The sequence below is a fragment of the Oryctolagus cuniculus genome, chromosome 8 (genome assembly GCF_051225735.1).
Source record: "Oryctolagus cuniculus isolate XC-2025 breed Fujian yellow rabbit chromosome 8, ASM5122573v1, whole genome shotgun sequence".
Classification (NCBI taxonomy): Eukaryota; Metazoa; Chordata; class Mammalia; order Lagomorpha; family Leporidae; genus Oryctolagus; species Oryctolagus cuniculus.
In genome coordinates this window covers 124131952-124145646 of record NC_142874.1, presented here as the reverse complement: position 1 = coordinate 124145646, position 13695 = coordinate 124131952, and the positions used below count along the sequence as shown (strand labels likewise).

Genomic DNA, 13695 nt, shown 5'->3' with positions numbered 1-13695 from the left:
TGTATTGAGTGGGTCTAAGCAGAACACACCTGATTGATGTTTTCAGTGGTCTTTTAGCTGTTGAGCACAGATAGGGAAGGAATGTGTGTGGAGACTGAAGGAGTGTCAATTAAATTCTAATTAGACACCTGAGAAGAGACCTACATTTAAATGAGAATGTCAGTGGTGAATGCCATTTAGAGTGAAATATACCTGTGATTTCAGTTGGATGCCTGGCTTGATCAGTAGGTTCCTAGTTCATCTTAAGATTTTCATTTATCTTAGTGCTTTCTGAAAGCTCCTCAAGTGCTGTATGTAGCCAGGGTAGAACTGCTGCTTTATCTTGGGGGAACGGTAATGGGGAACTTGGAAGTGTAACTGCTATTATGTGTTCTTATTGGAACTCCACTTTCCATGCATGCTCAAAATATCTGAACGTTGTGGTGGTGTAAATTTAGTGACCCCAGACTATAGAGCTCTCAGTTATCCAGCTTCTTCTGAATCTTTCCAGTGTGTTCTCATCTGAAGAGAAGAAGGTATTGAGAGGGAGTGACAAAGATACAGCACAATTCAGTAAGAATTTGCAGCATTAAGAGAATATGCCTTCTCTTTAACATTCTTAAAACCAATTTTAAGCTTAGTTTCAGGTGTGTGTGTAACATATAGGCATTCAGAGAGAGAGAGAGAGAGAGAGAGAGAGAGAGGTCTTCCATCCACTGGTTCACTCCCCAGTTGGCCGCAACTGCCAGAGCTGCACTGATCTGAAGCCAGGAGCCAGGAGCTTTCTCTGGGTCTCCCACGTGGGTGCAGGGGCCCAAGGAGTTGGGCCATCCTCTACTGTCTTCCTAGGCCACAGCAGAGAGATGGACAGGAAGTGGAGCAGCCAGGACTGGAACCGGCGCCCATATGGGATGCCGGCACTTCAGGCCCTGGCGTTAACCCACTGCGCCACAGCGCCGGCTCCTAAAAATTCTTTTTTCTCCCTATGGATTATAGTAGTGAATGTAGAGAGAGTTTTTATGTGTTTTGGTAGAGAACACAGGAGTTACGGCAATTATGGTGTTGTGATTTAATGTAGCCATTGCATTTTAGGTCTAATGCTGAGAGGAGCTAAAAGTGTATTTGCTGTTTGTGAACATTTGGGATCACTTGTATTTTATTACCCCGTAATATAGCATACTAACCCCTGTTGAAAGCCTTGCCTTAAATATTAAAGTGTTTTTTTCTTTTTTCTTTTCTATTCATAGTGGTAGTCGCTCTTCTAAAACTTTTAAACCAAAGAAGAACATTCCAGAGGGGTCTCACCAGTATGAACTCTTAAAGCATGCAGAAGCCACACTTGGCAGTGGCAACCTCCGGATGGCTGTCATGCTTCCTGAAGGGGAAGATCTAAATGAATGGGTTGCAGTTAACAGTAAGTGGTTTTTCTATTTCTCAGTGGGCTCTCATTTAGGTTAAGAGCCTCATTCTAGCATCTAGTTGGCAATCTAATATCACAATATAATGATGTCACAATCCACGTTTAGCCCTTTTACATTTTCTGAATATGAAGTTTTGTAAAACTCTTGTCTCCTTTTGTAATGTATGAATACTAGAAGGCACAGATTTTATCAAACTTAAGTGGAAAAATAATAATATGAGGGTACTTCACAAGATATGTGGAAAAATAGAATTAAGAGGTAGTTTATTTTCATGCAGAAAGTTGGGAAATCCATGCATAGTTTATTTGGTAATATACATTTTTCATGAACTTTCTGAATACCCCTCATATTTGTAAGTGTTAATAATGTGTTTAGCACTGCTGTCCTTTCCACATGGATGATTTTATTTCTTCATTGTAACCATATGATGTGTATACTTTAATTATCCCTGTTTAACAGATAAGGATGCCGAGACAGAAAGATCGTTAGCTTGCCTAGATCATGTAACTATTGAATGGCAGTGCTGAGGCTCAAATACACAGCTATAAAATTTCAAAGTCTATTCTAACTAAATAAAATTGCCTGTGTCGGGAGCATACCTGATTGTTTGTCTAAGTTGTGTTTATTGTTTTTAAAGTCAATTCAATAGTAATCTTTTTAAGTTAATAAAAATATTTATAAGTATAAAGGAAAAATATCAAAGTAAATATATTCTTAGGAATTAATCAAAATTGAAGGATAAACATTCAGAGGTTTTCTTTAGCACCAGTGAAAAGATTGACATAATTTTATAGCTGAAGGGAATTTATATGAATCTAATAGAAATGAAATGAAATTTCCTTGAAAGCATAAACTAAAGCATCGAGGAAGAACAAAACAGTATTTTTCTTATAATAATTTTGAATAGTATTACTGTAATTTGAAATATGTCTTGGGATTTATAAACTGAGCTTCTAGCCAGTAATAACTTTTAAGAACCAGAATGATTTTATTTATTTACTTATTAAAGTTTTGTTTATTTACTTTTAGAGAAGCAGAGAGAGGGAGCTCTCCCATTCACTCCCAAATGCTGGCATTGGTTAGGGCTGGGTTGGGTCAAGGCTAGCATATCATCCAGGTCTCTCATTTGTGTGGCAGGAACTCAATTTCCTGGGCTGTTACTACTGTCTCCCAGGGTCTGCGTTATAATGTAGGAAGTCAGCTTCAGGAGCTGGAATCAGATATTGAACCCAGGTACTCTGAAATGGTGTTCAGCTGTCATAACCACTAGGCTGAATCCCTGTTTCCCAGACAGATTTCATTGAGATGTTTTAAAATCTTCCTGTGACAGCATTTGTACAAGAGCTGTATTATTATGTTTATCCTTCTAGACTGAGAGAATTTTTCAAATAAACTGATTCATTTGCTGTTAATGAGACTCACCTTATCTACTAGATGATTTTGTAGCACCTCAAAGACAATATTAAGAATGTATTTCCAGTATAAGCCTGCATTTTTTATGCATGTTATGCCCTTGTGCCGTTTATTTGAGACCTTATAATTATTTTTTAATTTATTTCTTTTATTTGAAAGAGCTAAAGAGAGAGAGAGAAAGAGACTCTTCTATGACTAGTTCACCTCAGATGGCTGCAACAGCCAGGAGCTTTATCCAGGTCTCCCACGTGGTGACAGGGACCCAAAAACTTGGGTCATCTTGTGTTACTTTTCCCAGGCCCATTAGCGATGAGCTGGATTGGCAGTTGAGCAGCCAGGACATGAACCAGCACCCATATATTATGCTGGCATCCCAGGTGTCAGCTTTACCTGCTACACTACAATGCTGGCCCCTTGAGACCTTATTTACTAATATCAAAAATATAACAATGATTAGAGCCACTATACTACAAGAAATTTTGACTTCTATGTATAAAAGCAGATCATTATTTTCTTTCTATCTCCCTTTCTTCTTAGGATTTACTTATTCATTTTAAAGGCAGAGTTACAGAGAATGATGGGAGAGGTGTCTTCCATCTACTGGTTCACTCCCCAAATGGCCAAAACAACCAGGGCTGGGCCAGACCAAAGGAGCCTGGGACTCCATCTGGGTATTGCATGTGGGTGCAGGGGCCCAAGTACTTGGGCAACGTTCCACTGCTTTCCCATGTGGGTAAGCAGGGAGCTGGATAAAAGTGGAGCAACAAGGCCTTGAACTGCCCCATATGGGATGCTGGCGTTGGCTTGGCAGGTGACGGCTTAACTAACTCTGCCACAATGCCAGCTCCAGATCAGTATTTTCTGTCTGTATTCTCTTTCTGTTGCTGAAAGTGAGTGTCTGTGCTATTGAAATACTGAAATTTCACTGGCATTCCAGAATTATCCTATTTACTTGGACAAAAATTACTTTGGAATGAAGCAATACATTATCTGCTTTGAACATGTAATTCTGCTTGAAAATGCAATATTTGCCTGAAATGTTAGATTCTAAAGTTTGTTATTTATAGTAATCTTCTCAAATTACAATTTTTTTTTTTTTTTTGACAGGCAGAGTGGACAGTGAGAGACAGAGAGAAAGGTCTTCTTTTGCCGTTGGTTCACCCTCCAATGGCTGCCGCGGTCGGCACACCACATTGATCCGAAGCCAGAAGCCAAGTGCTTCTCCTGGTCTCCCATGGGGTGCAGGGCCCAAGCACTTGGGCCATCCTCCACTGCACTCCCTGGCCACAGCAGAGAGCTGGCCTGAAAGAGGGGCAACCAGTACAGAATCCGGCACCCCGACCAGGACTAGAACCCGGTGTGCCGGCGCCGCAAGGGGGAGGATTAGCCTATTGAGCTGCGGCGCCGGCTCAAATTACAATTTTTTAAAAGATTTATTTTTATTTATTTGAAAAAGTTACAGAGAGAGAAAGGTCTTCCATCCACTGGTTTACTCCCCAAATGGCTGCAATGGCTGGAGCTGAGCTGATCTGCAGTCAGGAGCTTCTTCTGACTCTCCCACTTGGGTGCAGGGGCTCAAGGACTTGGGCCATCTTCTACTGCTTTCCCAGGCTGTAGCAGAGAGCAGGATAGGAAGAGGAGCAGCCTGGACTAGAACCAGCACCCACATGGGATGCCGACGTTTCAGGCCAGGGCTTTTAACCTGCTGTGCCACAGTGCCGGTCCCTAAAATGGCAATTGATGATGTGAATAGCATTTGAGACTAGATGGGTATTGCCACTCATTGGCAATGATTAGATAAACATTTCAGGTGCATAAAAAAAGGAGGAAATTCTTGATAAGATTGGCATCTTAGCACTCTTTTGGCTTTATTATACCAGCTTAATGAAGATAAGTGGTAAAAGATGGGAAATCTTTACAAATTCAATAACTAGTCTCATAGCCAGAAACCGAGCTTGTTTTTGAACATTTTTCTAGTAGAAAAATAGATAAGAGTGATAACTTCTAAAGAAGATGTTAGGAAGGTTTAGGATTCTGGAAAAGAACAGAGTGCATAACATAAAAAGTTTATAGGGCACAGAGTCCTGAAGCTGTATCTTGGTTTGGGAAAGGAAACTAGTGCTTACTGAAATGCTGCTTTATGGTAAGCACATATTTTTTTGGTACTCCGTGATTGGTTCTATTTTATTTTATTATTATGTGTGCATTTGAGAGAGAGACAGCTGCCATCCATTGGTTCATTCCCCAAATACCTGCAATGACTCTCTCTGCCTGGGCCAAAGCTGAATACCTAGAACTCAATCCAGGTTTCTCTCGTGGGTAGCTATCATCGCTGCTTCCCAGGGTCTGCATTAGTAAAGAGCTGGAATCAAGGACCCTCATATTGAACCAGGTATTCCAGTATTAGATGCATGTGTCTAAACTGCTAGGCCCAAGACTGTGCTCCAGTTAACTCCAATTTTAAAGGTGGGTAACTGAGGTTCAGGGAGATTAAATAACTCAAACTGGTAAGTATAGGTGCTGGGATTCAAACCTATATGAGTTATTTTAAAAGCTATAGATTGTCCTGTTCAAATTGAGGACAATTTAAGAATTACTGTTGCAGAGTCATTATTTAATCTTGGCTCACTGCGGTAGGACAGTAGAAGAAAATGGTTAGGATTTAATTTGGCATTGTACTTATTACTGCCCTACTTTCATCAATAATTAAGTTTGACTCCTCAGTCATTTTTTTCTTCTGCTCAGACAGTCTGAATTTACAAAGCATGGTGCTGCTCATGGGTGATTAATGGCTTGAAAAAGAAATGTTAGAACTGTGTGAACAAGAGAGAACAGACACTGAGCTCATGGTCACCACGTGTAGTGTTTGTCCTTAAAAATCTGGCTGGATGTTCTCTTTCTACCTTAGCAACTTGAAAAGATACAATTCTTACACTATAGGCATAAGTTGTTAGGATCTGGCTAGAGATGTCAGTGGTTACCAGAACATTCCTTGTGGCTTCCTTGAGGTAATTTGCAGTAAATCTTTATTGATTGTGCTTTATGTATTAAGAGTGCTCTGAGGGCAACCTGTTCGCTTCCATGTTTACTTTTCTTCATGAGAAACTCAAGTGATAACTCTTCGGTACTGCTGTGTAAACCTTCAAGGGCAGGCCATTGAGTCAGTTTTGTTCCTCACTATATTCTTAGAGGCTGCCATAGTTTCTAGCATATCCAAGGGCTGTGCATTGTCTGGAGGATGTATGTGACTTAAAAAAAAATAAATATTTAGCTATTTCCATCTACTTCAAAGGCTGAGAAACAGAGAAATCTTCCATCCTATGGTTCACTGCACAAATGCCCATAACAGTGAGGACTAGGCAGGCCAAAACCAGGACTCTGGAACTCCATCCAGGTCTCCCATGTGAGTAGCAGGGACCCAAGTGCTTGAACCATCACCTGCTAGCTCAAGGATGCATCTACCAGCAGGAAGCTAGATCAGAAGTGGAGTAGCCAGGATTTGAACCAGCACTCCAATTTGGCATCTCAAGTGGCTACTTAACCTGCTGCACCACAATGTCTGTCTTGTGTTTGCGACTTTTTAAAATCTAGGATGTGATGTTCTATACTCTAGGTCAAGAGTTAACAAACTTTATAAGACAAGATAGTAAACATTTTAGAGTTTGCCGGTCACAAAGATTCTGTTGTAGCTCTTCCGTTCTGTTGTTATAGGAAGAAAGCTGTCAGAGATGTTTATAACTGACTAGGCTGGCTGTATTCCAGTAAAACTGTTTATGAAAGCAGGTGGTATGCCAAATTTGGCCTGTGGCCATGGTTTGCCAACTCTTGCTCTAGGTTAGGAGTGAAATAATAATAAATGGATGTATAATTACCTAGCTAATATGAGAAAAACAGAATGATTAAAATAATTCCTAAGAACACAATCAAAAAATAATTATAATAAATAGGATAAATCTATACCAAATATTATTAAGATTGTGGATTAAAATCCAAATGTTAGTAATTGTATTAAATGTAAATGACAAGCCAGCACTGCAGCTTACTAGGCTAATCCTCCGCCTGCGGCACTGGCACCCCGGGTTCTAGTCCTGGTTGGGGCGCCGGATTCTGTCCCGGTTGCTCCTCTTCCAGTCTAGCTCTCTGCTGTGGCCTGGGAAGACAGTGGAGGATGGCTCAAGTGCTTGGGCCCTGCACCCGCAAGGGAGACCAGGAGGAGGCACCTGGCTCCTGGCTTCAGATCGGCGCAGGGCACTGGCCGTAGCAGCCATATGGGGGGTGAATGAACCGAAGGAAGACCTTTCTCTCTCTCTCTCTCTCTCTCTCTCTCTCTCTCACTGTCTAACTCTGCCTGTCAAAAAAAAAAAAAAAAAAAAAAAAAAGTAAATGACAAAATACTTCAATAAAAAATAGTGACGGTGGGTGTTGTAGAGCAGCAGATTAAACTGCTGCTTGGGATGCCTGCATCCCATGTTGGAGTGTCAGCTGAAATTCAGCTCCTCTGCTTCCAGTACAGCTTCTTGCTAATGCATACTGGGGGATAGCGGATGATGGCCAATTTGCCTGACCACTGCTATACATAGCAGACTTGGATGGAGTTTGGGCTCCTAGCTTTTGCCTGGCTGTTGTCAGCATTTGGTGAGTATTTCTCTTTCTGTTGCACTGCCTTTCAAGTAGATGAAAACAAATTTATTTTTTTTAAAAAGATGATTCTATTTTGATGGTTACAAAACAAATTTGAATGCTGTTTCCAAGAACGTACTTTAGGAGACAGTACTGTGGCTTCATGGATTAAGCCACTGCCTGAAATGCCAGTATCCCATGTGGGAGCAAGTTCAAGTCCCAGCTGCTCCACTTCTGATCCATCTCTCTGCTAATGCACCTGAGGAAAGCAGTGGGAAATATTTGGTCCAAGTGCTTGTGTACCTGTACTCACATGGAAGACTTGGGTGAAACTCCTCGCTTCTGACTTTGGCCTGTCCCAACCCTGGCCATTTAGGGAGTAAACTAGTGAATGGAGGATCTCTCTTCCACCCACACCACCAACTCTGCCTTTCAAATAAATAAAATAAATCTTAAAAACATACTTTAGGGTCGGGCGCTGTGGCATAGTACACTAAGCCTCCGCCTGTGGCACCAGCATCCCATATGGGCACCGGTTCGTGTCCTGGCTGCTGCTCTTCTGATCTGGCTTTCTGCTATGGCCTGGGAAAGCTGTGGAGGATGGCCCAAGTGCTTGGGTCCTTGTGCCTGTGTGGAAGACCAGGAGGAAGCTCTTGGCTCTTTCTTCTGGTCTGCTCAGCTCCAGTCGTTCTAGCCATCTGGGGAGTGAAACAGTGAATGGAAGACCTTTCTGTCTCTCCTTCTCTCTGTAGCTCTACCCCTCCAATAAAATAAATAAAATATTTTAAAAAATACTTTAAATATGCAGATGTATAAAAGTTGAAACTAAGAGGCTAAACACTAATCCAAACATCACTGATAGTCATGTTTTATCAGAACATGTAAGTAAACTTTAAGTAAAATTCACTAATCAAGAGTGTACTAGTCTGTTTTCTGTTGATGTAATAAAATAGCCAAATCTTGGTACTTTCTGTAGAAGAGAAGGGGGTGTGTGTGTGTGTGGCTGCAGTTAATGCCTTATTTGAGGCACCTGCATTTCGTATCAGTGTGCCTGATTCAAGTCGCAGCTCCTCTGCTTCCCATCCAGCTTTCTGGTTACTTGCATTTTGGGAGACAGTAGAAGATGGCTCAAGTATTTAGATTCCTGCAAGCCAGGTGGGAGACCAGGATTGAATTCTGGGATTCTTGTTTTGCCCTGGCTACTGTGGCATTTGTGAGTAAACTAGCAGGTAGAGGATCTGTTTCTACCTTTCAAATAAAATGAAAAAATATTTTTAAAAACCAGAGTTTTACTTAGCTTATCACTCTGGAGGTTAGAAGGCTTGACAGCTGTTTTGCATTTGGGGGGTGAACCAGTGGGAGCTCTTCTCCCCTGTCTCTCAAAATAGAATGAGGTAATGAAAACATACAGCAAAAATAATTAGCAAATCAAAAAATTGTTCTTTTGAAAAGTCTAATGAAGTTTATAACCCTTGATAAGACAAGTCTAGAGACAAAAATTAATAGAGAATGCAAATAGCCAATATTAGGAGTGAAAAAGGTAACATCACTGCAGATCTTACATAGATCTATATAACTCTTAAATACTCATAGTCATGAGAATATTATAAATGTAGTTCAAATTTATGCCCAGAATTTGAAGGTTTAATTGAAATAGACAAATTCCTGTTACAAATTCAACTTAACAAATGTTAACACTAGAATAAAAAATAATTTGAATAGTCTTATAATTATTGTTTTGATAATTGTAATCTAATTGAAATCTTAACACAATGGGTATTCCTACCAAGCATTTTAAAAAAGATTTTATTTATTTATTTGAAAGTCAGAGTTACACAGAGAGAGAAGGAGAGACAGAGAGAAAGAGGTCTTCCATCTGTTGGTTCACTCCTCAGCTGGCTGCAACGGCTGGAGCTGCACCTGTCCAAAGCCAGGAGCCCGGAGCTTCTTCAAGGTCTCCCACGCGGGTGCAGGGGCCCAAGGACTTGGGTCATCTTCCACTGCTTTCTCAGGACATAGTCGAGAGCTGGATCAGAAGTGGAGCAGCCGGGGACCCATATAGGATGCCAACACTGCATGCAGCGGCTTTACCTACTATGTCACAGCGCCGGCCCCGCAACCAAGCACTTAAGGAAGAAATAACACCAGCCTTTGGCTCTTACAGAGATTATGTGTTTTGAGCTCTGTATGAACATAATCAGAAAGAGAACTAAGCCATCTAATTTATTGATTGAACTTAGGTTACGAATCCTAATAAAAATATTAGGAAATTCAATCTAGCTGTATTTAAAAAGTCTTAACATATTATTATCATGTTGAGTTTATTGAAGAAATATATTGTCAAGTAAATAATAAATGAGAACCTCTGTTAAAGCATCAGGTTTTGGAGAAAAGCAGTAGCAAGGGCCAGTGCTGTGGCGTAGTGGGTAAAGCCGCCACTGGTGCCGGCATCCCATATGGGCACCGGTTCGAGACCCAGATGCTCCATTTCTGATCCAGCTCTCTGCTATGGCCTGGGAAAGCAGTAAAAGATGGCCCAAGTCCTTGGGCTCCTGCACCTGCGTGGGAGACCCGGAGGAAGCTCCTGGCTCCTGGCTTTGGATTGGCGCAGTTCTGGCCATTGCAGCCAATTGGGGAGTGAACTAGTGGATGAGAAGACCTCTCTCTCTCTCTCTCTCTCTGCCTCTCCTCTCTCTGTGTAACTTTGACTTTCAAACAAATAAATTAATAAATCTTTAAAAAAAGAAAAAAAAAGCAGTAGCAAAAGCAAACATAACAGAAAAGTTTAAGTTTTTGCAGATTAGGAGTAAGTCAAGGATATCCACTTCCACCCCCACTTTAATGGAATTTTATCCAATGCAGTACAGTAGGAAAAAGAATAAAAGATAACAGTGACTGGAAAGGAAGATGGAACCTTTTCCATTTATAGCCAACGTGAATATGTATGTTGAAAATCTAAACAACTATGATTGTTACTGCCATACCAAATTGTTATACCAAAAGATGACTTTCATAGGGTTGTGGACTCTAGTTCAATATAAAAAGTTACAGATAACTATCAAATACCAGAAACCTAAAATAAATCTAATGAAATACATGGAAACCTATTCTGTATAACTATTGCTTTTTCCCTTCTTTCAAAGAAATATGTCAATGCCAAAGGTTGTAAACGTGTTCTTTCCATGTTTTTATTTTTTTTTTTAACAGGCAGAGTGGACAGCGAGAGACAGAGAAACAGAGAGAAAGGTCTTCCTTTTTGCCGTTGGTTCACCTTCCAATGGCCGCCGCAGCCGGCGCACTGCGCTGATCCTATGGCAGGAGCCAGGTGCTTCTCCTGGTCTCCCATGGGGTGCAGGTCCCAAGCACTTGGGCCATCCTCCACTGCACTCCCTGGCCACAGCAGAGAGCTGGCCTGGAAGAGGGGCAACCGGGACAGAATCCGGTGCCCCGACCGGGACTAGAACCCGGTGTGCCGGCGCCACAAGGCGGAGGATTAGCCTAGTGAGCTGCGGTGCTGGCCTCTTTCCATGCTCTTAAATTTTGATGTCTTGCTTTTTACATTTAGAGATACAGTCCACTTGGGATTGCTTTTTGGGTATGTTTTGAGTGAAGAGTTAAGTCTTATTGTTTTCAATGTCAATAGCCGGTTGACTTGGGAATGTTTATGAGAAGACTGTCCTTTGCCTACTGCTCTGCAGTGATGGCATAATGCTTGCATCTGTTTCTGAGCTCTCTGTTCTGTCTTGCTGGTCTGCCAAGACCTGTTTTATTCATTGTGTCTTATAAATCTTGATATGCACTTTGTTCATTTTTGTGTATGTGTTGGATATTCTTGGATTTTTTTTTGGGGGGGGGGGGCGCTGTATAATGGCATCCACCGTCATTTAAATGTGCCGTTCCATAGTTGCTTGCATCTTTTCATAGGATTTTTGACTGAAATCTTCTTTTGTAAAGTGATGGTTCGGGGCTGGTGCTGTGGCATAGTGGGTAAAGCTGCCGCCTGTGGTGCCGGCATCCTATATGAGCACTGGTTCAAGTCCTGGCTGCTCCACTTCTAATCCCGCTCTCTGCCATGGCCTCGGAAAGCAGTAGATGATGACCCAAGTCCTTGGACCCCTGCACCTGAGTGGGAGACTTGGAAGAAGCTCCTGCCTCCTGGCTTCGGATCGGCTGAGCTCCAGCTGTTGCAGCCAATTGGGGAATGTACCAGCAGATGGAAGACCTCTCTCTCTCTCTCTCTCTGCCTCTCCCTCTCACTGTCTGTAACTCTGCCTCTCAAGTAAATAAATAAAAAATCTTAAATAAATAAATAAATAAAGTGATGGTTCAGCCTGTCTCACATTTTTCTACAGCGTTGTCCTTTTCTTATTGACTTATAGGAGTTCTTTATATATTCTGGATACGAGCTTTTTGTTTTTATGTGTTGCAAAAAACTTCCCCCATTGTGTGCTTGCCCTCTTAATTGAGTTACTTGATAAACCTAAGCTGCTAATTCCTGTGTAGCCAAATATTGAGGCTTTTGTGTGTACCTTTCACCTGTTCTTTGTAGGGGAAAGAACACTGATAACCATAAGATTGTCCTTAAGTAAAATTTTGTTTTAAACATTCTGTTTTATTAATAACTGATATTTGTTTTGCAGCTGTGGATTTCTTCAATCAGATCAACATGCTTTATGGGACCATCACAGACTTCTGTACAGAAGAGAGCTGTCCAGTGATGTCAGCTGGCCCAAAGTAAGATGTCATTAATGATAACTAGTCATTTGTATTCTCCTTTATAGTACTTAGATAAGAAGAAAGTTTCTGGCCATGCAATTTCTCTACTTAGCGTCTGCCTTAGGGGTTTGCCAATGACTGATTTATCAAATCCATGTGCCTTGGCTTGAACTGATGCCCAACTCTCCCTGTAGTCTTCCGTTCTGCCTTTGTTCCATTTGCTTATGTGTCTTCCCTGTTCTATCCAAACTGGCTTACTGGAAATGCTTTACTGTCCCCTCCATTACTCTCTGAAAACTTGCTCATTCTTTTCTGTTCTGGGATATTTTTCTTCTTTCCCTTTTCTTTCCTATCATTTGTGAATATTTCAAAAAATCTTACCTGTCCTCAAGGCCCATATTAAATACTTCTTCTCTCTGAAGCCTTCTGACTTCTTTAGATGAGCTCTTTCTACTTAACTTTTACAATGGTTATATTTATTTGTTACAATATACTATTTATGAGTATACATCTTATATAATGTTAGACTTTTTTTAAAGATTTATTTATTATTTGAAAGTCAGAGTTACACAGAGAGAGGAGAGGCAAAGAGAGAGTAAGGTCTTCCATTTGATGGTTCACTCCGCAGTTGGCTGCCACGGCCAGAGCTGTGCTAATCCGAAGCCAGGAGCCAGGAGCTTCTTCTGGGTCTTTCATGTGGGTGCAGGGGCCCAAGGACTTGGGCCATCCTCTGCTGCTTTCCCAGGCCATAGCAGAGAACTGGATTGGAAGTGGAGCAGCTGGGACTAGAATCGGCGTCCATATGAGATGCTGGCGCTTCAGGCCAGGGTGTTAACCATCTGTGCCACAGCTCTGGCCCCCTTTAACTTCTTTTTGGTATAAGAACAATGCCTGCTGCCTAGTTAGCACTCAATAAATGTTGGTTAGATCAATATACTTTTTTTTTTCTTTTAAATAACAGGCAGAGTAGACAGTGAGAGAGAGAGAGAGAGAGAGAAAGGTCTTCCTTTACCATTGGTTCACCCTCCAATGGCCACTGCGGCTGGCGCGCTGCAGCCAGTGTACCACCCTGATCCGAAGGCAGGAGCCAGGTGCTTCTCCTTGTCTCCCATGTGGGTGCAGGGCCCAAGCACTTGGGCCATCCTCCACTGCACTCCCTGGCCACAGCAGAGAGCTGGCCTGAAAGAGGGGCAACCAGTACAGAATCCAGCGCCCCGACCAGGACTAGAACCCGGTGTGCCGGCGCCGCAAGACGTAGGATTAGCCTATTGAGCCACGGCACCGGCCAGATCAATATACTTTTGAAACCTTTATTATTACTGTTAATAATAACAATAGCAGCTATTCTTCATTTAGAACTAACTAGCTATAAGGCCTTTTGTGTGTTTTGCCTTTACACAGAAACATTCATCACAAAAATATCGTCCCATATGTTGCCATGGACTCAGACAATTTGGTCAGATGGTCACAGTGCTCATAGAGGTGTAAAAGCTTAGGAAAAGTATGGTGGGGCCAGCGCTGTGGCGCAGTGGGTTAAAGCCCTGGC

At 41.7% G+C, this 13695-nt stretch overlaps 1 protein-coding gene across 5 annotated transcripts in view; it reads left to right on the top strand.

Moving 5' to 3' along the window:
* MOB1B (MOB kinase activator 1B) overlaps positions 1-13695 on the top strand; it is a 73121-nt gene that overhangs the window by 41601 nt on the left and 17825 nt on the right. For 3 of the 5 annotated variants that reach the window (XM_070048045.2, XM_008267766.5, XM_089302668.1), the window contains exons 2-3: positions 1227-1393; positions 12074-12167. In XM_070048045.2, coding sequence (XP_069904146.1) covers positions 1227-1393; positions 12074-12167 — 261 coding nt within the window. Of the gene's footprint in view, positions 1-67; positions 225-660; positions 780-1226; positions 1394-12073; positions 12168-13695 lie in introns of those variants that run through there. The other 2 variants (XM_089302666.1, XM_089302667.1) reach the window with 2 other exon arrangements.